We start from the raw sequence: 27269 nt of genomic DNA, 5'->3' as shown, positions 1-27269 counted from the left end.
AGCAGCTCGCAGGAGAACCCGCACTGATCTGCTGGACATGTTGCGGGCAATCACGGCTCTGGAGGTGTGCTGAGATGTCCTGTCTGAAGAAAACAGAGCTGGAGCATTTTGATGGACTTTCCCTCATCTACTGGTAAGAATCAAGAGGCTGCATTTCAGTGGTTTTTTATATATTATTGTTATTTATATTCTGTTGTCTTGAACATGCGGGAATTCTCACATCATTAGACCTCTTATATGAATATATAATTAAGGATGATTAGTTTCCTGGGGGGAAAAAGGGGTTCTAAGGGTTCTATATAGAACAATTAAAGCATGTAGATATCACCGGAAGAGCATACTACACCTTTAGCGTAGGGTTCTTTATATAAAAAAGGATACACAGTTACCTAAAAGGGTTCTAGGGATTCAGTTAAACATGTACATGAGAGTAGAAACACCATATCCACCTAGAATAGGGTTCTGTGTATAATTAAGGATTATTAGTTTCCTTAAAAAAGGGTTCTAGAATTCTGTAAAAAACACTACTGAACATGTACACATGACTAGAAACACATGCTACACTTTTAGAATAGGGTTCTGCATGTAAATGAGGACTATTAGGATCCTTTAAAAAATAAGCAAAGATCATAGGGTTCTAGACAGAACCATTAAGCCTGTAAGATGTACTAGAGCCTTAGAATAGGGCACTTTGTTAATATAATTAAAGATTGTTTGTTTATTTGAAAGGTTCTAGTGTGGAGCCTTTCCTTTTCTAGGGTTCTACACAGACGCACTAAACCTATACATCTCCTTACTCTGAGGAAAAAGGGGTTCTATGTAGAATTAAGGATTCTTAGTTTCCTAATCAGGGTTCTAGCTTGAAGAGTGTTCTTTTTCAGGGTTCCATCTAAAACCTTTCAGGGTATAAACATCCATAGGAACACATCCTAATCCTCTAACACAGGGTTCTTTCTACAAGTAAGGGTTCTAAGCATCATAAAAAGGTCCTAATATGGAAATATTTCTGTTGTAGGGTTCTCTATAGAACCTTTAAACATATCTATAGAAGCACATACTACTGTATATTCCTAGTAATAGAAAAGGGTTCTAGTTTTCTAGAACGTTCTAGTTCAGAACCCTGTCTGTTTTTAGAGTTCTACATAGAACCTTCCAGCGTACAAACATTTCTAGACACAGATTCTACACTCTTAGACAAAAAGGGGTTATTCAAAGTATTTAAAGGTTCTTAGGTTCATAAGAAGGTTCTCTATTGGAAGTTTTACATATAATCTGTAAAGGTTCTCTAGAGGATAAGGAACCTTTAAGGGTTCTAGATTCGACTTCCCCTGTGTGTGGGTGTGTGTGTGTGTCTGTGTGTGTGTGTGTGTGCATGCATGCTGCATTAGGATATAGCTTTAATTGCAACTATAAATGGATTAAAAAAATCAATATGATGTCTTTTTGATAAAAAGATTAAAGAATGTAATTGCTGGCGTATTCTCAGCATCTTTGTTGCCATGGAGATTATAAAGATGCTTGTAATTAAATGCTGGTGTTTACTTTATCATTCTTGATTTTGATTGGTCAGAAGGTTAAATAGATTAATAAATAAATGAATTTATCTCATTTAAAATAAGTGTCATTTTTATGTTTTTATGGACACTAATTTAATATTTTGTTTCCAAATAGACTGTACTGTATTAATTCATTATTAATGTTTTCATTATTTTATTTTATTTTATTTTATTTTATTTTATTTTATTTTATTTTATTTTATTTTATTTTATTTTATTTTATTACATGTTATCATAGATATTTGACTCTAGGACACAACTAGAACTTGGATGCCAGGTGTGTGTGTGTGTGTGTGTGTGTGTGTGTGTGTGCAGGAATCTGCCTGGTGACACACTAAATTTAGAGTGTGTTGCGCAGGTCAGAGTGCTTGAAGTAACAAGGCTGAAACCTGGACACACATCGTCTTGCTCTTCTACCTGTAAACACACACACACAGATTAATACACTCTCACACATGCTCACACACACTCCTCAAAGGCTGATAATGAGTTAGGAAGTGTGTCAGAGCAAGAAACAAACATAGATATTAAAACACTGAATACACCGGTCAGGTATAACATTCTAGGCAGTGATAGGTGAAGTGAAAAAGACTGACAGTGGTCAGGATCTATCAAAAGTGGTCTAAGGAAGGAACAGTGGTGATCCGGTGACAGGGTCATGGGCGGCCAAGGCTCACTGATGCATGTGTGGAGCGAAGGCTGGCCCGTGTGATCTGATCCAACAGACGAGCTACTGTTGCTCAAATTGCTGAAGAAGTCAATGCTGGTTCTGATAGAAAGGGGTCAGAATACACAGTGCAGGACGGGTCAGGGCTGTTTTGGCAGCAAAAGGAAAACCAACACAATATTAGGCAGGTGGTTATAATGTTATGCCTGATCGATGTTTCAGCCCAGAAGTCAAACAAAGACGCGCATGACAGCGTGGAAACCAAACCTGTGTCAGGGATAAATATTCAACATGGCAGATACTTTGAGGATTCTGAACGATGGTGGTGGTGATGGTGGTCAGGGATAAATCTATAATCTATAAATAGGCACAAAAGCAAGAGATCAAAACCAGGAAATGAGAGAAGATGGGTGAGTTTCCTCTCTGAATCCCAAAAGCATCATAGTAGGTGGATAGGATAAATAACTAGTAGATTTGAATTTGTGTGTGTGTGTGTGTGTGTGTATGGTGTAGTACGTTATCCTTGGTGTCCCATCCAGACTGTATTCCTGACACGCACACAATATACCCAGGAGATACTCCAGATCCATAATGGCCAAGTTTATGCTCTTACAGACGATGAGTGAATGAAAAACGTTGTGATTTTGAAGAGTTAAATGGCTTCAAACAGCAGAAAGTGTTGAGCTATATGTATCTATATTAAAAAATGAATGTCTGGTATAGCTGTATATGCTTTAAACCTGTTTCACATAGAGATATGAAGCTAAAATGAATTAGCCTGGATGCCAAAATCATGGAGCTAGCCTTAGCCTAACCTTATACTTAGCTAGCCTAATAAAATAATCACATAACTACATTACAACGTATAATTAATATTTAAGATTGTACTATAAAAAGCATTATTTTGAAGGATCCGGCTGAACTGTTTTCTATTTTTTACTTTATTTATCTTGAAGCATCGTTGGTGCTTGGCCCCCTGTTGTTACTCTCCAATCTGACAGTGACACCTCCAAAGGTCCAAAGGTTACATCTCAACAATGACTTTGTGCACTGACACAAAATTTGGTAGAAAACTTCAGGATCTAAAAGTTACAAATTGGTCATTTTTTCTTCTTCTTTACCAGATTTGACCCACATCATCTTGACATCAGATTTTGTGGCTCACCAGGTCTTGGTGCTTGGGGCTCTAAATTGCTGCATGCAGCTTTATTATTATTATTATTATTATTATTATTATTATTATTATTAGCAGTAGTAGTAGTGAGGTTATATCTCAACAACAACTTTGCACACTGACACAAAATTTGGTAGGAAACTTCAGGACCATGATCTAATTCTATGCAATAACTTTTTTTTTTGCCAGCGCCACCTACTGGTCAAAGGTTACAGCGCATAAATTAGTCATTTTTGCTTCTTCTTCTTGTTCTTCACCAGATTTGACCCACATCATCTTGACACCAGTTTAAACATCAGATTTTAGTAGCAGCAGTAGCAGTAGTAGCAGTATTAACAGCATGAATCCAATTTAGATAGATAAAGGTTTCCATTTTGTTCTTACATTAAAAAGGTATGTGATGTACACAGCAGTGGATTTTTATTGATCAGTGGCTGGACGGTGAGAAGCACCATACTCTGAGACACTGAAAATGACCAGCGTTCTAAATAGTGAGCGTGTTTTGGAATAGCAGTTCCTCTACCTGCCTGTAGTGGGCAGACCTCAGCAGCCTCCCCATATAAAAGCACCAGGTTTATTCTCCATTCCATTGTATCATGAAGGTCAAAAGAGTATTTTGGGGAAAAAGTGATATAGAGGCATGAGAGAGGATTGGCTGTTAGTGTCACATGGTTATGATGGGAACTTTTAGCTAGCAGTACTTCCTTTTTAATGCAAAACCTCCTCCTAAAAAACCATTCAAACTTTCCGACGTTTAATTCCTGACAAAGTCAGACCTTAGCCAGTAGCATAAGCTTGGATCCAATTACAGATATCTTCTCTTCTCTGGGTGTTTCCATCATCCACCCATCTGCATGCATTCGTTCTGAATAAAATAACAGGTTGAATGATATAAGTGAGCGAGAGAGAGAGAGAGAGAGAGAGAGAGAGAGAGAGAGAGCACAAAGCACTCCCCAGAAAGCAGACTGGATTTTAATCCTATAATCTCATAACCACTCGCTGCGCAGATTCAGTGATTAAACTTCTGATGCAGTGGATAGTTGCCATGGCGGGAGGAAGAAAAATTATATGTACGTGTGTGTGTGTGTGTGTGAGAGAGAGAGAGAGAGAGAGAGAGAGAGAGTTGTGTCCAGATTTTCTGTAAAAATAGGAATAACCAATATACAAATGTATTACTATAACAATTTCAACGCTAATCACAAAGCAGGCGGAAATCAGGATGTAGATTTAGATCACCGATGAACAAACCGCAGGAGATAGTGTTGAGGTAAAACTTCTTGGAAGGACATGAGGAAGAAACCTTGACTCATTACAAACAGTGCAAAGTATGAGTGGACGTCAAGCAGCACTACCATTCAGTGTGATTGCTAACTGTCTCTCTTCATATCAGAAGCAAAAATCTGATGGCATTGATGTCACAATCTCTTATTTTAGCCCCTCCAGAATCTAATAAACTGAAGATGATGGGAAAGAAGGGGTTTTTTTTGTGTGATTGAATGTGCTACACAGTCTCTATCTGGGTCAGGAGAGACGCTCAGTGTTTGTCGTGTGTTAGCCTAACGATGGTAATCTATACAAACACCTTCTGACGCTCTGTAACGTTATGCATGTTGAACGGTGGACTGTCTCTCTGTCCAGTACATGAAACCTCTGTGCACTGTCCAGCTGAAGAGATAGCTGTAACGGATCTTCGACTGCTAGATGTTGTTAATGTTGTACAGGTGATGACGGACATGGAAGCAGACGAACAGGGAGGGAGAGAAACAGGCACAACAAGCAAATTGAGATTAAATAGGTTTTACTCAAAGTGGGGAGGATTTCCGGCTTTCCTGCAAATCCAGGAATCCAACAGATAGAAAAGATTTGACACTCAGTCACTCTCTGAATGACGCTGAGTGTCCTGTGTGTTTATGATGCCGAGTAATAAATGAGATTATTGCATATACTGTAGTTGTGTATAACTTAAATGCTCTTTGGAACAACAAAACAACAACAATTTTTTAATAATGTATACTGTATATATGTTTGGAAAAAATATTAGAAAAAGATCAGACAATGTTTTATCCAGGCTTGATACACTATACTGCCAAATGTTTTGGGACACCCCTCCAAATCATTGAATTTAGGTGTTTTTCAGGGGTTGGGGTCGGCCCCTTAGTTCCAGTGAAAGGAACTCTTAATGTTTCAGCTTCATACCAAGACATTTTGGACAATTTCATGCTTTGTGGGAACAGTTTGGGGATGACCCCTTCCTGTTCCAACATGACTGCACACCAGTGACCAAAGCAAGGTCCATAAAGACATGGATGAGTGAGTTTGGTGTGGAGGAACTTGATTGGCCTGCACATAATCCTGACCTCAACCTGATAGAACACCTTTGGGATGAATTAGAGCGGAGACTGTGAGCCAGACCTTCTCATCCAACATCAGTGCCTGACCTCACAAATGCGCTTCTAGAGGAATGGTCAAAAATTCCCATAAACACACTCCTAAACCTTGTGAAAAGCCTTCCCAGAAGAGTTGAAGCTGTTATAGCTGCAAAGGGCGGGACAACTCCATATTACATTCATGTGCATGTAAAGACAGACGTCTTAGTTTTGGCCTGGCTCACAGTCTCCGCTCTAATTCATCCCAAAGGTGTTCTATGGGGTTGAGGTCAGGACTCTGTACAGGCCAGTCAAGTTCCTCCACACCAAACTCACTCATCCATGTCTTTATGGACCTTGCTTTGGTCACTGGTGTGCAGTCATGTTGGAACAGGAAGGGGTCATCCCCAAACTGTTCCCACAAAGAGCATAAAATTGTCCAAAATGTCTTGGTATGAAGCTGAAGCATTAAGAGTTCCTTTCACGGGAACTAAGCGGTCAAGCCCAACACCTGAACTCAATGATATGGAGAGGTGTCCCAAAACTTTTGGCAATATGGTGTGCTTTCTGAGATGCTTTTCTCTTCACCACGGCTGCAAAGAGTGATTATTGTCATCAGGAAGGCTAATTTGATGGTTTCATAAAAATAAAAATGTTCTTGCTGTATTAAATATAAAATGATAATCTGGGCTAAAAGTTGGTGATGGTAAGGATGATGTGTGTGTGTGCATGTATGTGGGATTAGAGGGGCTGGAGCATGTTGGAGAGGAGCTTCAGCTTGCACACAGGACACACACTCATTCATCCGAGATGCCCACGTTTTCCGTCATGTTTAAAGGAGCGGTCATCATAAGCAGGTAAAGAAAGATCAGGCTTGTTAGAGGTTATGGTTTATTACAGGAGACATGCGTTTGAACGCAGCTTTGCAGTCAACACTGGGGTTTAAATGTTAGCAGAAATCTATACGAAATTGCGCTTTTTAGCTGTGGAAACATCCGGAAAATCATTTCCAGACACAGAATACATGAAAACTGTGTAAATATAGCTTTTATTATTGAAAAGTGATCGTGTTTTTTCGGCTTTTCCGAACGGTCACCTCAGCACTCGTCCATCTGTGGCGACACACAGTGAATCAGTTTGGCGTTAAAATTGCGCAAAAATGATTTTAAACCTATATTTAGTCAAAGTGCATGTAATAGAAATAAGATGAACGGAAGTGATTATTTGTTTGCTTGTTATACGTGGTAATTTATCTAAACCCAAATTATAGTGGATTGTGCAAATACGCTAAAGTTAGTGTAGATTTTTGACAGATCAATGTATATATATGTGACTGCGTATATTGTGCGCAGCCCACACTTCGCAAGTCCTGGTATTCGTCTTATATAGTCATACCGGATTTATATTAGATGGAAAAAAATACAATTATTAATCATGTAAATGATATAAATTTAATCACTCATAGGGTTAACATCGCATTTCAGATTTTATTTCTGTATATTAATATTTTTCGTATTTTGTTGGTATTTTTTTGGATTTCATTTTGTATTTTTTGTTGTAGTTAATAATTATTTTTATTGCTATTATATATATATATATATATATATATATATATATATATATATATATATATATATTTGGCATCCCATCCAGAGTATCTAGTATCAGAGTTCCAGAGTTCCTGATATTTGACCCTTATCCAGAGTGCCTTACATATGTATCTTATTTTATACATTTGAGCAATTGAGGATTAAGGGCCTTACTTAGGGGCCCCTCCATGGCAGCTTGGTGGACCCCTTGGGATTCGAACTCACAACCTTCCGATCAGTAGTCCAACACTAAGCACTAAGCTACTACATCCCAGTTCACATGTTACTTCTGGTTTCTGTGGAGATCTGGAGAGAACGGAGATGCTTACTGGTGGCAGATGACATTGAGCCAGTGGGGTAGGATATTGGAAATTTTCTTTACATGAATACAATTTCTTTGCTCTCTCTCTCTCTCTCTCTCTCTCTCTCTCTCTGTATTCCCCCTGTTTCTCTCTCTCTCTCTCTCTCTCTCTCTCTCTGTATTCCCACTGTTTCTTTCTTTCTTTCTCTCTCTCTCTCTCTCTCTCTCTCTCTCTCTCTCCCTCTCTCTCTCTCTCTCTCCCTCTCTCTCTCTCTCTCTCCCTCTCTCTCTCTGTATTCCCCCTCTTTCTTTCTCTCTCTCTCTCTCTCTCTCTCTCTGTGCAGGACATTGATGGGGCCATATGGAGTAGATCGAGCAGTTCATTTGATGCAGTTTTCAGACTGTGAGAATGGATTAGGTAAGTATATTTGGCAAAACTGTTTGCTCTGCATGTGCTGACCAACAAGACCAATGTAACAAACTAAACAAGTGGAATATATTAAGCTCAAGTCCTGTCAGAAATCTCGTAATTACTAGATAGTGTGCTCCCTTGAACACCACCATGCTTACTTGGGATTGGGAACTTCATCTATGTGGTAATTTCGCATGTTTACTGTTCAGTCCAGTTGTAGTTTGCAGAGCTGGTGATAGAAAAAAAAAGTAAAGAAGTTTTCTCACACAGTCCATTTTTTTCCAGCGAAAACCAGTAAAACATCCAAGTAGGATATGAGCTGGGATTACTGGTAAGAATTGAGGGATTCTGGGAATTGGTGTTCCTCAAGAACACACACACACCCACACACCTGTGATGGTCAGATGTCTACAAACCTTAGGCGATATTTTTTTTTTACCAAGAACTGTTTTTATTTCATCCCCTTCTTGTAGTGCAGGTGGGGCTCTAACATATCACACGCTGTAGTTATTTTGGCTCTCTCAACACACACGCAACTTTAAGCCTGCAGGCTTGCATTCTCTTTGTTGTATTTATACTGAGCTCTGCGAGGCAGCACTAAGCTCCTTAACACTGTTCTGCTTACAGCACACACTCAGTCCATCAACATCACTGTGTATTAAACCCCCTGCAGTCACACACACTGATGCACTTAGACAGCAGAATGCATTATACAACATCAAACACACTGTCAGAGAGAAGCCTTTTAGCTTTTACGGTGTGTGTGTGTGTCTGCATTTTAATTATGTTAAAAGTGGAAATCCGTCGGGCCTCAATAACACACCGCTGTTAGGAATATAAGCCAGAAGAATGAGATATTTCATATATATTTATAAGTATTTCAGGAAGTTTTTCTGAACTTCATCCTCACGTATGAAGTTTGCCCTTGATGAAGTTTTTAACTGAAATTGCTGCTATGTCTTAAATGACATACTTTAAATATCTAGTGTGATCATGCTATCTATATTTTCCTGAAGTGTCCAGAGAAAATGTTTTGCACTAACCTGTCCTAACAGAAGAAAATGCAATAGAGCAGATGAAGAAGAAGCCTTTATTATCGCTACACATACATTACAGCACAGAGGAATACTTTATATCCCAGCTGAGGAAGTTGGGGTCAGAGCACAGGGGCAGCTATGATACAGCACCTCTGGAGCAGAGAAGGTTAAAGGCCTTGCTCGATTGCCCAGCAGTGGCTGCTTGGCAGTACTGGAGCTTGAACCCTGACCCACAGCCCAGACCCTTAACCACTTGAGCCACCACTTCTCAGATGTAACAGAACCGACAACTCTTGGCGTTGGTTAAAGAAGTAAATTACACTGTGAGCATTGTTGCTGGAGGGTCTGTTCTAATCACTAAAGCCTAGCAAAACAGCTTTTAGTGACCTTTAGTATTAGGTTGGTGCATGTGATTTGAGACACAACTCACCTTTGAATTCTGTGAACATAATTTCCCACTACAGTGGAATCTCGGCATAGGAATTTAATACAATCTGGAGTTCTTAAGGTGAAAATTTGTATTGCGAAATGAAGTTTCCCATAAGAAATAATATAAATGCAGATAATCCGTTCCAGCCGCCCAAAAATATGACCAATATTCCCAATGTGAAGTGTATGGAAACTGTACGTCTGCTTACAAAGAACTGACCCAAGCCAAGCATTCCATGTCAAGGCTCCTCACAGGAAGTTGTGCCACCAAGCTTGGGCTAAAAAGTAGAACAGACCACACAGTCATCTGAGTTTGCTGTTGTTTGAAAATTTCAAAATGGCTACCGCATGATAGAGCATGTGGATAACATGGTTTAAGTCAGCTATATGTTATAGATGAATATCCTTGAGATGTTTTTAGCTGTGTTAGCTAGTAGAGTGAGTATAACATGCTGCTTATTAAACACCACGACACATGTCTAAAATCTCACACTCTTTCAGCACTCACCCTGCAGTTCCCTTTCTTCTATCTTCAGGTATCAAAGTCATTGGTGGTGTGAAGGAAGTTACAGGAGAGGAGTTTGGAGTTTATGTGAAGAGGATCTTACCTGGTAGCATTGCCTCCACTGAAGGTACACGGTTACTATTCATTTTTATTTGTCTGGTGTTTAGAGTGAAGATAGGTGAGCCAACAATGTCAGGATTTGGATATTTAGTTTAGTCTTGTCGGATTTACCTCACAAACGATTTCATAGTCGCTCAAAGAAGTGCTCTGGTTTAGAAAGAGTTAGAAAGGTTTCGAAAAGAAAAGAAAAGAAGAGTGAGCAGTTGCTTAACGCTGGTCTTCGGCTGAGATGTTTTGTTAGACTCGGAGTTCATTTAAGCCTGCAGAGTGAGGATTAATACTGATTTCAGAGCTAAAATGCGAGAGTTATGAGTGTTTTCAGCAAATGTATACAGATGCAATCAAAATTATTCATCCCCCCCATTGCAAATCAGGTTTATTGTCAAATTTTTTACTTTTAGCTGTTTGTGACAAACAAATCATAACTCAGCCACAAATGCTCCAAGAGCTTTCCATAAATTCAACAAAAATGTGACTTTTAAGGAATTCTGCAGTCACAAAATTCTTCAAATGAGATGAACAGCCAAGACACCAGCTTCTGGGAGCGTCCCTGAGGAATCTTGTACCGTTCCTCATGAGCAATGGCATCCAGTTCAGTAATATTCTTGGGTTTGTGTACCACAACTGCATCCATCTCCAGCTCTCCACAGAAATCTTCCTCAAATCCAACCAGACACTTTCTAAATCAGGTGACCGTGATGACCACTGTAGTATCTTCCAGGACTGTATACAGTATATACACAGCGAAATTCTTCTGCTTCTCGTCTACACAGATACAGTGCAAAAAATAATAATTAGCTCAAATGAGGAGCCGTGTTAAATCCAGGTTCTCAGTCTGATATTTGATGTCATCTTCCATCTGCAATCTATAAAATGCCATTCTAAAAGAAGAAAAATAGACTCAAAATCCTTTGGAATGCCATTTGAGGTCAATATTATGTACATAAACGTGACTATTCTTTAATTAACCTTTTCCCCAGAGGCCAAAAAACTGGACTTTCCTCCTGTTTTGTTGTGTCCATGTTGATGACTAAGTGTCTGTCATGTCTCACTCCACAGTGGTGGTTAATATGAAGCTCATATGAAAGGAGACACTCAGGACTTTCTGTTTTTTAGCCTATTACGGGTGATATATTTATAGAAACGTTTGTATCTTCCAAGTAAATGTTGATATCAAACCCATTTCTGCTGTCTGAGATGCTCCAAGTGCTTGTTCCTCTAAAAAGCAGCTCAAATCTGATCTTCTCCAACAGAGGGGAAAAAAACACACTGACTCATTTTAGATCAGACTCACAGCTTTGAATTAAATTAAAGAGAGCTGTACTCAAGGAAGCAGGAAGCCTGGAAACTAATCAGATGCGTACTCTGAATATGAGAAACTTTCCCTGAGTGAATACTGACATGATTTGTCGACGCTAAACAAAGATCTCTGACCACGGCTAGGTCGCTTAAGGAGGTTTGTGTTTGTTCATCTGCTCTGTACTTTGTTTTATTTGCTCTTTCAGAGGATTACACACCTGACACAACAGGAAAAAAATACAGCTTTCAATATGGCAGTATGATGTTTACCTGCCAGCTCCTTAATGGCTAGACATCAGGAATCCTGGGAGCTTTCTCTTTTCCCTTTCATCTCGCTCTAAAAATAAGCAAACTGATGTTGAACGCTTGTGACATGCCTTCACTTAAGAGAGATAAACAGAGCAGAGTGAGGTGAACCTGACCTACATCTGGAGAGATGTTTCTAGAATAAAGCACAGTTCATATCCTGTACCTTTCGGAGTTTGTCCTGATTTAACACCTGATTAGATAAATAACCCATTTTTAATGATCATTTGGGTAAAATCTGCAGTGTGAGGGGGCAAAGGGTGTAGATATAACAAAGTCTAATATTCTCTAAATGGTTTCACGTCATATTATTTGGCCAGTTTATTGGTGTAAATTTTTTTGTTTGTTTGTTTAGGACACCTACAGCCTGGAGACCAGATCTTGGAGGTGAATGGAGAAAGTTTGATTGGTGTAACGAGTGAGAGGTGTGTTTCTTTTTACACCAAAGGTTCACCTCACTTCCTGTATGTGAGTCACATGATCATTATTTGTAAGGGTAACAAACGATTTCTTGGTTTATATGACAGCTTTCAATTCAGACAAGTAAAATAGAACTCAAAAGGGCTTTACAGTGTGTGCTACTTTTTATCCGTTGACCCTCTACATCTCTATCTCTCTCGATCTATCCATTCATGAAGTGTGAATTCTTACACTTGCTTTATTTAATAGAATGTGATTTTTCTTACTTTTTGCTGTTTTCCTCCAGAGCGGTGGACATTCTCAGAGCAGCTTCGTCTACAAACCACATGCGACTTCTGATAGCACGAGATGAGGAAGCTCGGTAAGACAGAGACAGACAGACTGAAAGACAGACAGACAGATTGAATGACTGACAGACAGTTTATTGGTCATTATCGAACATTACTGAACCAAATAACATGCAACTTACACAGACTTAATGCTTACACCAAGCTGGACATACACTATAATGCCAAATGTTTTGGGGCACCCCTCAAAATCATTGAATTCAGGTGTTCCAATCATAGTTCTCTGACGATCCGATGGACGAGTCTGTGTTTGGTGGTTGCCAGGAGAACAGTACTGACCTGCACAGAGTCCTGACCTCAACCTGATAGAACACCATTGGGATGAATTAGAGCGGAGACTGGAAGCCAGACCTTCTCGTCCAACATCAGTGCCTGACCTCACAAATGCTCTTCTAGAGGAATGGTCAAAAATTCCCATAAACACACTCCTAAACATTTTAGAAAGCCTTCCCAGAAGAGATGAAGTTGTTATAGCTGCAAAGGGTGGGACAACTCCCTATTAAACCCTACAGATTAAGAATGGGATGTCAAGTTCATGTGCGTGTAAAGGCAGATGTTCCAAAACTTTTGGCTATATATAGTGTAGCTACACAGAGTGAAAGCAGTGGTCAGTTGGTGGGTCTTTAAGGAGCCAATCAGAGATGAAGAACAATTCAAAACATCATCCTTACATACTTAGAACAAATGTTCCATCTAACACTCCAAAGAGTTTTATTTCTTTAACTCTGTCTGAAGGAAACCTTAATGTAGAAACAGTTCAGGCATGAGCAGCACCCCTGGAGCAGCAAGGGTTAAGGCCCTTGAGTCAGCTTGGCAGTGTTGGGGCTTGAACCCTGGTCCTCAGCGCAACAACCCAGAGCTTTAACCACTTGAGCTACCACTTCCTGTTGAAGTCCTTGCTTATGGAAGCTATTAGCCAGCTAGTGATTTGTCTTTAGCTAACATGCTCCAGTGGCAGCCTCATGTTGGTGTATTTAGAAGCAAGCTTATTCAAGCTGGCTAGCTTTAGAGAAGTTGGCTATTTTTTGTAGTAATAATAATAATAGTAATGACATTCCTTGCACATAAGCAGCATAGATAACCATAACAGTCACCATAATGGGATGAGTTTCCTCTGTTCTGGGGAATATGTGTAAGAGGAGAAAGAGAGAGCAGATTGCAGGGAAACTAAGCTGGTGAGATGAGTCCGGAGTCTTTAATCCGTGCTCTGTCTTTAACCTGTGTTTAGAGGATTAAAGATCTCACACAGGGTATGAAGGTTTGCACTCAGCCAGGGCATTTACAAATGTTTGCTCCAATAAGATGATGGACTTGTTATTATCTTGAAGATGTTTTGCATTTTGTAGCATGACATAATCAGTAAGGTGATCAGGATAATGATAATACACTTCCACTCACCTGGACTGACCTCGAATCCGGTCTTCATACTAGCAAGAAACTAAGATTTTCAGATGGATAAAGGGCAGGTGACAGACAATTAAATAGAGGTAGTTAGATGAAGCAGCTGGATAAAGGGCAGAGACACTTGGATGGAGGTAGTTCGATGGAAGCAGCTGGATGGAGGACAGGTGATAGAGACACTTGGATGGAGGTGGTTAGATGGAGGCAGCTGGATGGAGGGCAGGTGAGAGATAATTGGATAGAGGCAGTTAGATGGAGGCAGCTTGATGCAGGGCAGGGGAGAGAGACAATTGGATGGAGGAAGCTAGATGGAGGCAGCTGGAAAAAAGGGCAGGTGACAGGGACACTTGGATGGAGGTAGTTAGACAGAGGCAGCTGGATGGAGGGCAGGTGACACAATTAGGTGGAGACACTTGGATGGAGGCAGCTAGATAAAGGGCAGGTGACACAATTAGGTGGAGACACTTGGATGGAGGTAGTTAGATGAAGGTAGGTGATATAAACAGCTAAATGAAGGCAGTCAGACACGTATAGTTGGATTGAGGTAGTGGGACGTGATGGTTAAATGGAGGAAGAGGTAGATTGTTAGATGGAGGCAGTTGGATTGAAATAGTGACATGAGATGGATGAAGGTTGATGGATTGAAAATGCTGGATGGAGACATTTGATGGAGGCAGTTGAACAGAGTTTGATGGATGTAGATGGAGTTGATGGGTGGATAGAGAGATGGCTGGATGAAAGTAGATTGATAGAGTGGGAGGGAAGGACAGGGAGAAAGATGGTTGGAGGTAAGCTGATGAAGGTAGTTAGATGGAGGTCACTGGATTGTTATGGATATAGAGGCAGACAGCTGGAAGAGAATTTTCCAAAAACAAAAAATTGCTGGAATATGGGTTTGTTTTTTCTACATGTCTCCACGGTTTTCGTTTCTTCAGTACTTCTCTTTTCATTTCATTTCATCTTCAAGGAAAGAATTTGCTGAGTTGATGGAGAAATACGGCTCGAGCAGCAGCACTGGCTCCACGAGGAACTCCCCCATTCAGCACAGTGAGGCTCATGTTTCTCTCTACAACTTCCTGTCTGCTCTACTTTGGACACTTTGGACCTTCTTTTTTCAAATTTCACACAAAACACTGTAGTTTCTGTATCATGTCAAGGTTGGACAGTTTGCTTTCCTGTGTTAAAGCAGGCAGATATTTGGACAGCACATCGTCAGGGTCATCGTCCAGATCCCAGAGTCCTCTACTGCTCAGTCCAGCTGGGTCTCAGAACACGTACAATAACACGGGACAGCTACTGCGCTCGCTCAGGTCACACACACACACACACACACACACACAGTTTCTTCTGCTTCTGTATACATGCATTATCTTGTTTGTTGTGTGTGTGTGCACAGTCACCCAGGTGAAGGTGTGATACAGCTAATCTCAGTGGTCCGCTCCGGCACTCTGGGTCTCTCAATCAGTGGAGGCTCTAACAGACCCGACGGCCCAGAGGTGTTCATACAGGAAGTGATGTCAGGAGGAGACTGTCATCGGGTAACACATGCACGCTTTACAAATATAACAATCAAGTACAAAGATGAAATCATTACCTGTAACACTAGACATTGTGGTCTACAGTGCTTAGAGTATTAGTGTCAGAATTTCTACCCTTCGTCCACTGCTCATAACCTCAGGGGTAACCATGGACAATCAACTGTCCTTTTCCTCCCATGTTACCAATGTCACACACTCATGTTGGTTTCTTCTCAGGTTACTCAGGTGCTTGTTCAGTCTTTGGTCATTTCAAGAGTGGACTACTGCAGTTCTCTACTCTCTGAACACAATTCATCCTCTGCAAATGATCCAAAATGCAAAAGTTCTCCCACACCACCTCACTGCTGTGTCCCTCCACTGGCTTTCTGTAGCTTCATCAGATTCAAAACACTGATGCTTGCCTACTAAGCCAAGAATAAACCAGCACCATCTTACCTCAAAGCTCTTATTAGTCCTTGCTCCCTCAGATCCTCCAACACTGCTCCACTGCTCCCACCATCTCTCAGGGTAAGGAGGTAGGTATACATCTAGACTAGGGATCCTCAAATCTGGCCCACGAGATCCACTTTCCTGCAGAGTTTAGCTCTAACCTTAATCACACACACCTGAGCACACTAATCGGTGTCTTCAGGATCATTAGAAAGTCACAGGTAGAGGAGTTTGATCAGGGTTGGAGCTAAACTCTGCAGTGCATTGGCCCTCCAGGGAAAGATTTGAGGAACCCTTATCTAGACTCTTCTCTGTTCTGGGACCGAGGAGGTGGAATGAACTTCCCCTAGATGTCCGAACAGTCATTGACCGTCTTCAAATGCCAGATGAAGACCTACCTCTTCCTGCTGATAGTATCCTAAGTCCTAGTGAACCAGTGTTAATGTATTCATTGATAGAGACCTCAAAGCAAATCAAGAGCCAAATGCCAGAAATGTAAAAGTAGAATTTAGCCGAGCGGGTGATGATTAAAGGATCAGATCTGTGTTGCATGCAGGATGGACGTCTCAGAGCAGGAGATCAGCTCATCGCCATTAACAAGGAGTCATTGATCGGAGTCACACACGAGGAGGCCAAAAGCACTGTCAACAGAGTGAAGCTCAGGTGAAGATGAACAATGCATTATGTTCTGCATTAAAACTCAGACATTTGAGTGATCCGTAGGTCAGAGATAGTTTTTTTTTTTCCCTCTGAAGCCGTGAGCCAATGGTGGAAATCGCCTTCATTCCAGGGAAAGGTCATTTTCCCTGCAGCGCGTCGCTAGGAAGAGTTCAGAGAGCCGGAGCAAACGGATACGGCAGGTTAAAGGTGTACACCACATCTCCTGAGGTCAGCGCAGGTCCACAAAATGAAAAACTCAGCTCATTTCTTTTCAATTTTTAATTAAAGTCTGTTTCTCGCAGGTTCAATCAGAAGACACGGCTCCGTTGTCTTCTCCTGACATCAGTCCCGCAGACATTCACGTCTCAGGTACTGCGTCACCGTCACAATAAATAATGTCTTCACATTAGTTGAATCGTTGAATTAAGTTCTGAGTGGCAAAAGTATTGGCACCCTTCATATACAAATACAAACTCTATGGCTGATTTGGATTGGTCAGAAGGAGTCGCTTTATTTTAAGGCTCCAAGGCAAATCTTTGTGATTCTATAGGAACAGGGACTTGTCTGGATTAAAATGAGACGTTCTTACTCGTTGTTTTTGTCTCAATTTTAAGAGAATGATATAAAAGAGTGACTGGTGAGGGAAAGACTATTTGCGATATACACTGATTAGGTATAACATAGTGACCACTAAGAGGTGAAGTGAATGATCTCCTTATCATGGCACCTGTTAGTGGGTGGAATATATTAGGCAGCAGGTGAACATTTTGTCCTCAAAGTTGATGTGTTAGAAGCAGGAAAAATGGACAAGTGTAAGGATTTGAGCGAGTTTGATGAAGGGCCAAATTGTGATGGATAGACGACTGGATCAGAGCATCTCCAAAACTGTAGCTCTTGTGGGGTGTTCCCGGTCTGCAGTGGTCAGTATCTATCAAAAGTGATCCAAGGAAGGGACAGTGGTGAACCGGAGACAGGGTTATGGGCCGGCCAAGGCTCATTGATACATATGGGGAGTGAAGGCTGGGCCGTGTGATCCGATCCAACAGACGAGCTACTGTTGATCAAACTGCTGAAGAAGTTAATGCTGGTTCTGATAGAAAGGTGACAGAATACACAGTGCATGACGGGTCAGGGCTGTTTAGGCAACAGAAGAGGACCAACACAATATTAGGCAGGTGCTCTTAATCTTATGCCTGATCGGGGTGTGTGTGTGTGTGTGTGTGTGTGTATATATATATATATATATATATATATATATATATATATGTATATGTATGTATATATATATGTATGTATATATATATATATATATATATATATATATATTGTAGCACGCTGAGCGGGGACAGAGAACAACACACAGAGCCAGGGAGCACGTTAACACCAGCTTTTAATTACTCAAAAAGTAGGGAAGAAAAGGAACTCAGGATAGCTGGAGAGCAAATGGAGGAAAGAAAAACAGCAAAAATAGCCAACTAAGGCGATTGTTCCCTGAAGGAGCGTAGAAGGGGCCTAGACCAAGAAGGGCTGGAGGCAGCAGCGGGGTCCTGGCGAAGGCTGAAGACGGCGGGAGCTGGCTGGTGCAGATCTAGGAGGGAGGCTGAGCTTCGGCGGTTCCACGGAGGCCTGGCTTTAGGCTGAGCTGCCTGTTAACAAAGCACAGAGTCCCTGTTAGTCCAGCAAGGGGCCTCCCTAACTTCCATATCTGCAGCTGTCTGCATTTCATCATTTTTACACCAGTTATTATTACAGGTCACAAGTCCACGAGAGCCAGAAATAGCTACAAAGATATGACACTTATCATCAGCAGGTCAACAAGCCACACCATTGATATGAAGGGAAATGACAGGTTTCTTTATCTATCGCCGTAGCGACGTGATACTGACAGATTATTGATCAATCAGTGTCTGGTCAACTACACGACAAACCTAAAAAGACCAAATCTGATTAAAAAGCTGTTAAAGATAACATGTATAATGTGTATATATAAGGATAATACATGTATTGATGGTGTTTCATAATTATGAAGGAATAAATAATAATCCCACCTCCCTCATTTTCTCTCTTTTTTATTTTTTCTATCTTTTTAATTCCTTCTTTTTCCTGTATCCTGTTTATTTTTCATTCTTTCTCTTGTTTTTTTCCTTTCCTCCCTTTGTTCAAATCTGTCTTTTTCTTTCTCTTCTTTCTCTCTCCCATCCCTCTGTTTGATCATTTTTTCCCCATTTGTTAAATATTTGATCATAATTTTCTTTCTTTTCCCCCCTTGTTTTTTCTGTTTGTCTCTTATCCCTCTTTTCTTTCCAAATAATTTTCTCTTTCTTTTTATCTCTTCCACTCATCCCACTTTTCTCCTTCTACTTTTAAATTTTTTTTATGCCTGCTCTTTTCCCCCTTTAATTTGATCCTGAATTTTCTCACTTTTTTTGTTTTATTTTTATTCTTTTTCCCTCTTTTTTCCTGTGCATTTTGATATAAATCATCATCCTAAAGACCAAGAAAAATTTTTTTGTTTCATTTTTAAAAATTATTTTAATCCACTATTTTAAACAGGTTTCATCTCTGAATGACTGTGAGGTTTTTTGATATCTCAGCAGCTTTGACCACTCAGAGCAACGGTGCAGAATCCAAACCCAAAGTCTCCCTGGACCCCCACATACGCCTGCGATCAGAGAAACTCGACCTGGTGAGCCTGCAGAGCAGAATCTCTGCATAATAACACGGATATTGATGATAACTGACCGATGGTTATGGATCTGTCCTCAGGCTTTGTCGTACCTGGGACTGGACGTCACAGAGGAGAAGAGGAGGAAAATCCGAGAGAGTTTGTCCACAGACCTTCAAGGGACGGTGTCTTACGGAGGTGAACATTCTCCCTTAAATGTTGTAAAAGTTGATGATATTTCTGTGTCTACAATCAGCTTTTCTCCTTTAATCAGAGTTTGTAGAGGCTACGCGTAATGTGTACCAGGATAAGCTGGAGGAGGCGGGGCTTGCGGAGGGACCCTTCATGTTCTCCTATCATGAGGCAGCGAGTTTGATGGACACGTCGGCCTTCCATTCACCTGTAAGACTGATGGATTCGGTTTCAGGAGAATTTACACCTCCAGCCACGTGTTGAGAAAACGATGTATTTATTTCTGCTGTAATTAATAAAGCTGCTGTGGATTAATGGCCCGTTCTTCTCCCTCTCTCAGACGTGTGAGTCAGAGTGTAGCTACAGCAGTGAGGAGGTGGAGCAGTTCCAGTCGGACGTCAAGCACCTGCAAACACAGATGAAACAGATGAAGGTGAAATATATATCATTCAATTGTCCATCCATCTGTACATCCATCATCCATCTGTACATCCATTATCCATCTGTACATCCATCCATCCATCTGCACATCTATCTATCTGTACATCCATCTGTCCACCCATCCATCCATCTGGCCATCTGTCTGTTTGTCTGTCTGTCTGTCTGTCCATCCATCCATCCATCCATCCATCCATCCATCTATCTGTCCATCTGTCTGTGTCCATCCATTCAGTTATCTATCCTTCCATCTGTCTGCCCATCCCTCCTTCCACCCATCCATCCATCCATCTATCCATCTATTCATCTAGATGGATAGTCATCTATCCGTCTGACTGTCCATCCATCCATCCATCCAACCATCTATCCAGTCCATCAGTTCATCTGTCCATTTGTCTGTCCATCCATCCATCCATCCACCTATCTGTCTGGCTGTTTGTCCCTTTGTCCATCCATGCATGAAGCTATCAATCCCTCCACCCACCCATCCATTCATCCATCCATCCTTCCACCCATCCCTCCATCCATCCATCTGGCCATCTGTCTGTTTGTCCATCCATCCATCCATCCATCAGTCCATTTATCCATCCATCAATTACTCCATCTGTCTATCTGTCCTAAATCTGTTTATACATCTTAGTCATTAGGATCATTAAATTAAATTAAATATTTGAGTCACATTCATGTTTCTATCTTGTCTGTCTGTCTATTTATCATCAATTTTTATCCATCTATCCATCCATTTATTCATCTCTTCATTTGCCATCCATCTCTTCATTCACCTATATACCTATTTATTCTTCCATCCATCCATTTATCCACCATCCATCTATCCATTCCTTCCTTCATTCATCCATCCATCCATCCATCCATCCATTTATTCATATTAAGTGTAGAAGGTGACTGGAGATGTTTTGTAAGAATAACTGTGCTTTTCAGGGTGTACTGGAGGACACAGAGGACAGTAAAAAATCTCTAGAGGAGGACATTCAGAAAAGTCCAGAGGTAAACACAACGCTGCTGATGTCTTCATGGTGTAGGATGTTGGTTCTTCTGATAGGTTTCCATACAGCTGTGCAGTATATATATGTGTGTGTGTGTGTGTGTGTGTGTGTGTGTTTCAGAAATCCAAAACCATAGTGGAGGAGAATGAGGTGTTAAAGAGCAGGCTTGAGGAGGCTGAGGCTGAGGCTGTTCACATGCAGACTAACACTGCTGAACAGGACTATGAGGAGGTCATCCGGCTTCTCGAGGCTGAAATCAAAGATCTGAAGGAGCAACTTTCTGGAAAGAAACACACGAGTTCAGTGCAGGTGAGGAACAAACTCCAAACCTAGGCAGAAGAAACATGGGGTTCATTTGGAAAAAAAACCCTAGAAAATTTAATAAATACAGAATAAAACACAATTGTGTGAGCTGCTACAGTAAATTATTCATATCTATCTATCCATCCATTCATCTGTCCATCCATCTGTGCATCCACCCATCAATGCATTCCAACATCTGCCATCTACCATCCATCTGTTCAACCATCCAATTCAACATCCATCAGTCTTTTCATGATCTGTCTGTCCATCAGTTCAGCCATCTGTTATTCCATCCATCCACTTGTTCACTGAAACTTCCATCCATTTATTCCTCCAGCCATACATTCTTACATCTACCAGTCCATCCACCTGCCCCTTTATCCATCTTTTAGTTAATTCCTCCATCCATCCACCCATCCATCCTTCAATCCCTACATGCATCCATCCATCCACCCATCCATTCATCCATCCATCCATCCATCCATCCATCCATCCATCCATCCATCTATTCATGTGTCCATTCCTACCTACATCCGGTCTTGTCCATCTATCCATTTATTCATCTATCTGTCCATCTATCCATCTGTCCAGCCATCCATCTTTACATCCACAGTCCTTCCTTCATTTGACTATCCATCTGTTCAGCTATCTGTTTACCCATCCATCCATCTATATTAGGCCTTCCATCTGTCCATCTATCCATTTATTCATCTATCCATCCAATTCTACATCCATCTGTCTTTTCATGATCTGTTCATCCATCCACCCATGCACTTATACATTGAAACTTCCAGTCATACATTCTTACATCTATCAGTCCATTCATCTGCCCATTTATCCATCTATCAGTCAATTCCTCCCTCCATCCATCCATCTATCTCTACATCCACAGTCCTTCTATCACATGACTTTCCATCTGTTCATCCATCCATCCATCCATTCCTACCTACATTAATCAGGTCTATCATGTCTATCTATCCATTTATTCATCTATCTGTCCTTCTATCCATCTGTCCTGCCATCCATCTCTACATCCACAGTCCTTTTATCATCTGACCATCCATCTGTTCATCCATCCATCCATCCATCCACTTATACATTCAAACTTCCATTCATTTATTTAGCTATCCATTCCTATGTGTATCAGTTCATCCATCTGCCCATTTATCCATTAATCAGTCAATACCTTCATCTGTTCATCTGTTCTCCTGTCCAGCTTTCTATCCCTCACTCCATCCATCCATCTACTTTTTGCACTTCATATTTTTATCCATTACCACTTACACTTCCTAGTGTTACTGAATATCTGAATAAAATCTAAAGTCTGAAGCAGGTTATTAATGTTACTTTTCTTTCTTTTCAGGAAGACATGCTGGAACTCAACAAGAGGCTTTCCATTATCGACACTCAGCTCAGAAAGTCTGAAATCACCAGGAAACATCTGGAAATCTCAAACAAAAAGCTGCTGGGTTTTGCTCGTGTAAATAAAACATAACTACACACCTGCAATAACGTTTAACACCAAGCACTTAAGGATGTGTAAATCTGTCCATCTTTTTATTTCAATTCTGTAATCATTAACAACTGCTTCTTTAATGCATTTTAATACACATTTTACTTCTTAACAGAATGTCCATAAAGTCCTCACCAGTGGCAGCTTATTTGCGAAGCAGAACGGGTAAGTGATTCGAAAACCGAGTTACAGTTCTTTAACAAATGTTAAAACACATAAACTAAGCCTTGTGCTGATCTCAAACCCCGCCCCCTGTATCAGGTCATCCCCGGCAACAGACGGTCCGGAAATCTCGGACACCACTCACCAACTCGTAGCTGAGGCCAGAGAGCTGATGGAGAGGGTGTGCTCCCTTTGTGCAGATGATCACAGTGAGTCTCACACACACACACACACACACACACACACAACAAACACAATGTAAACGGTTGTGGCTCACGTGTCTGCAAAACCAGTTCCTGTCATTAGCGGTTATTATAGAAACGACAAAATACTGGATTATCTAATAATATATTCATTTATATAAACCTGAAGGTGTGATTATAAAACAAATTCATCACCAAATTTTAATCTAGCATCCAGAAATCGACAAAAAAACAAATTATGGTAAAAAAAAAAAACAATTTTAAGATGCATACGCCCATATATGGAGTGGGTGTGGTTTTGTGGATTGTCTAATTTGCATTCTCAAAGTAAAAATAATAATTTTTGAAATATTTTTTGGAATAAAGAAGCAGAGTATTTGACTTTTAAGTATTTAAATTTTGTTATTTCATTTTTTATTTTTTTTTTACCTTTCTGTGCAGCGTTACCGCAGATCACCGAAGGATCCATCACCGGTCCAGGGTTCGAGTGTGTGGTTGAGTAAGTTTAGCAAAATATAGTGTGTATTTGTGTTTATGCCAGTTTTACATTTCCTCTATAAAAAAAAAGCTTCTATACTTCATTGCCAAAAGTTTTGGCACAATCATTGAGTTCAGGTGTTGGGCTTGACCGCTTAGTTCCCGTGAAAGGAACTCTTAATGCTTCAGCTTCATACCAAGACATTTTGGACAATTTTATGCTCTTTGTGGGAACAGTTTGGGGATGACCCCTTCCTGTTCCAACATGACTGCACACCAGTGACCAAAGCAAGGTCCATAAAGACATGGATGAGTGAGTTTGGTGTGGAGGAACTTGACTGGCCTGCACAGAGTCCTGACCTCAACCTGATAGAACACCTTTGGGATGAATTAGAGCGGAGACTGTGAACCAGACCTTCTCATCCAGCATCAGTGCCTCACCTCACAAATGCACTTTTAGAGGAATGGTCAAAAATTCCCATAAACACACTCCTAAACCTTGTGGAAAGCCTTCCCAGAAGAGTTGAAGCTGTTATAGCTGCAAAGGGTGGGACAACTCCATATTACATTCATGTGCATGTAAAGGCAGACGTCTTAGTTTTGACCTGGCTCACAGTCTCCGCTCTAATTCATCCCAAAGGTGTTCTATGGGGTTGAGGTCAGGACTCTGTACAGGCCAGTCAAGTTCCTCCACACCAAACTCACTCATCCATGTCTTTATGGACCTTGCTTTGGTCACTGGTGTGCAGTCATGGGATCACAGGAAGGGAAGCAGGAAGGGGTCATCCCCAAACTGTTCCCACAAAGTTGGGAGTATGAAATTGTCCAAAATGTGGTTGGTTGGTATGAAGCTGAAGCATTAAGAGTTCATTTCACTGTAACTAAGCGGTCAAGCCCAACCCCTGAAAAACAATACCTGAATTCAATGATTTGGAGGGGTGTCCCAAAACTTTTGGCAATATAGTGTATACACAAAACAGCAGGTTGCCATGACGACTACTAAAGCTTGTTGAATAGTCATGTTTGATAAACTGTTTATTACATTATTAGGACATTTTGAAATGCAGCCCATTTGTTTTAAAAAAAATGTATTTCTTTGATTTATTTTGCCAATTTGTGAAAAAAGCCATGTAGTCAGCTAGACGAGGAGAAAAATAGCATAATTTTGGCTCGTGTCGCTGTCAGACGCTGTCAGAATAATCTGCTGGCGTTCAGCATATCCGCTCTGACCGAGGCTTTAAAAAGCGCAGTGACGAGCTTATTCCTGAAACGCATAAAATGTGAGCAAATAGGATTATCCAAAGCAGTTCTCATTCCTCACTAATCAGAAAGTCCAGGATATTTTTCTACATTTGGATATTTATACCAAATCCTTCCTAGGGAATATTTATGTGTACAAGAAAAAGTGCTGAGTGTGCAGATTTTTTGTGAAGGTCATTGTTCTGGGAGTAGAAGTGAGTAAAAAATTGGAATAAAGAATATAAGTACATGATTAAATTATTTAGGGAATATCAAGTACTTTTCTTTTCTTTTTTTTACTGACGGTACAAGTAACAGAACCATAATTAAAACTAATTTCAACCCAAAGAATCCAAAAGCTTACACACTAGATTTAGATGATTGAACTCCATACAACAAAAAAACCTGAGACTCCATCATCCAAGTAACTCCTGTTTCATTTTCATTTAATTTAAAGCAATGGATGATGTTCGGACTGTGAGTCTGATATAAAATGAGTGTCAGTGTGTGTTTAGACGTGTGGTTTTCCCTCTGTTGGAGCAGCTTACACAGAATTTTACTGGTTAAAGATGAAATCTGAGCTGCTTTTTAGAGGAAAGAGCACTCGGAGCATCTCAGAGAGCAGAAATATCAACATTTCTGTGGAAAAAAACTAACCTGGAACATTTCTATGAATATCAACCTCTAGTAGACTAAAAAAACGTCTGAAACACCTGAGTCCTGAGTGTCTACTTTCATATGAGCTTCATATTAACCTCCACTGTGGAGTAAGACATGACAAAGACACTCAATCATCAACATGGACACAACAAACAGGAGGAAACTCTATATTTTTGGCCTCATACTCTATCAGAGCTCTTATGTTTTTACCTTTGTGTTTTTGTTTCACAGAGTGAACCATCAGCCCCAGATGCCTCTTGCCGGAGTTCACGTCAAAGAGACTCGACGTCTCTGAGAAAAAAAAGGGCTCACACACACACACACACACACACACAATCAGTGCAAGGAAAGAATAAACACTACAATCCACTTTTTATTATTCTGTCACGTCAGTTCAGTTGTAAAGTGTGTGTTAGGTTTTTCATCAGACGTCCGCCGAGGGCCTTGTTCCCCTCACACATGATCCATCAGTGAACTCGTGCTGAAAAGTGCTGTAATATTTACGAGATGTTATACGGTGTCTTCACTGTTACTGGTTCTGATGTAAATATCACCGTCACTGTCTCTCACACACACACACACACACACACACACACACACACACACACACACACACTGTAACACAGTAACACAATACATACTCTGAAAACGGTAAGAATAACAGTCTGTACACAACAACTACAAATTCGGATAACACTTTACATTAAGGTTTCCATAACAATGAATTATTATGTGTTGCATTAATTAACACGAACAAAGAATAACAACAAAATATAGCATTGAAAAATAAAAGATTGTTGAATTTAAATACACTGGAACCTCGGTATACGAATGCCCTCCTTTACAGATTTTTCCCTTAAGAACTGAAATTTTGCAAGAATTTGTACTGCAAGACGAATTTTCCCAAAAGAAATAATGTAAATGCAGATAATCCGTTCCAGCCGCCCAAAAATATGACCAATATTCCCAATACGAAGCGTATGGAAACTGTATGGCTGCTTATGAAGAACTGACCCAAGCCAAGCATTCCATGTCAAGGCTCCTCACAGGAAGTCATGCCACCAAGCTTGGGCTAAAAATAGAGCAGACCACCCACGCCACCAATCTGTCAACAAAAACACGCGAAAAATCACCTAGCTTTTGAACGCATACTGACGGCAACGTTGGTATCGTGTGTTGACTCTTTCCAAACAGCTTTCACTGACTGAAAATAAAATTCATAAAAATTGTAATGTCTCTTCGGTTGGCTTTCCACTGACGCTAACAAGTTTTTAATGGCTCCCAGACATACATGCGACTTAGCCGGCGTTCGGTTTGTATCGGTTTGTTCATATGCCAAAAATCCTTCGTATGCCGATGCAAAGGAGGGCATTCGTGTCGTAGGTGTATATGAGCTGATGTATTTGGATAAGAAGGTAGCTAGCGCTTTCTGTTCCACAGCCCTGTGATGCAGCACGAGCAGCAGCTTCAATTCACATGTTAATTATTTTATTTATTTATTAAAAAACCCTCAACTAATACAGTTGTTAATATTCCTGATGGTGTATTAATGCTGAAGTGTGTAGTGTTGTATAATGTTCATTAAGGGAACCTTAGGGTAAAGTGTTTCAGATGTAGCAGACATTCCATCAAGGAAAAAATATAACTACACATCTATAACTTCTAGCATTCGTCAGTGTGTCTGTAGCTACACGGCATGCATGGTTCACCGGATCAACAGTGTGTTTCATATTTAACACGTGTAAATAAACACCTGGGTCACGTGTGCAGTGTACAGTGTGTGTGGTTGTGTTGGAAAGCTGATTGTATTTGGTTTTAAAATTCCTGCTAATAATCATGTGATATATCGACCTGTGT

General features: G+C 40.5%; 1 protein-coding gene across 1 annotated transcript; it reads left to right on the top strand.

Annotated features, from left to right (window-relative positions):
• Positions 1-27269, top strand: si:dkeyp-72e1.9 (syntaxin-binding protein 4). The gene is made up of 22 exons (XM_058408660.1): positions 1-133; positions 7998-8071; positions 10068-10163; positions 12117-12186; positions 12468-12542; positions 14897-14976; positions 15116-15239; positions 15326-15467; positions 16453-16559; positions 16652-16784; positions 16859-16925; positions 19151-19242; positions 19323-19419; positions 19496-19623; positions 19754-19846; positions 20791-20856; positions 20976-21164; positions 22522-22638; positions 22787-22836; positions 22933-23042; positions 23478-23535; positions 25644-27269. Exons 1-22 carry the CDS (start codon positions 75-77, stop codon positions 25705-25707), a joined length of 2091 nt encoding a protein of 696 aa, XP_058264643.1. The 5' UTR covers positions 1-74; the 3' UTR covers positions 25708-27269.

This window comes from Hemibagrus wyckioides, linkage group LG02 (genome assembly GCF_019097595.1).
Source record: "Hemibagrus wyckioides isolate EC202008001 linkage group LG02, SWU_Hwy_1.0, whole genome shotgun sequence".
NCBI lineage: Eukaryota > Metazoa > Chordata > Actinopteri > Siluriformes > Bagridae > Hemibagrus > Hemibagrus wyckioides.
This window is presented reverse-complemented; position numbering and strand designations above follow the sequence as displayed.

Bases quoted from the DNA above. Each gene is read 5' to 3' on its own strand.
- si:dkeyp-72e1.9 (XM_058408660.1), top strand. From the start codon at position 75: ATGTCCTGTCTGAAGAAAACAGAGCTGGAGCATTTTGATGGACTTTCC. The intron at 134-7,997 runs GTAAGAATCAAG...CTCTCTGTGCAG, and splicing joins GGACTTTCCCTCATCTACTG to GACATTGATGGGGCCATATG. The intron at 12,187-12,467 runs GTGTGTTTCTTT...GTTTTCCTCCAG, and splicing joins ATTGGTGTAACGAGTGAGAG to AGCGGTGGACATTCTCAGAG.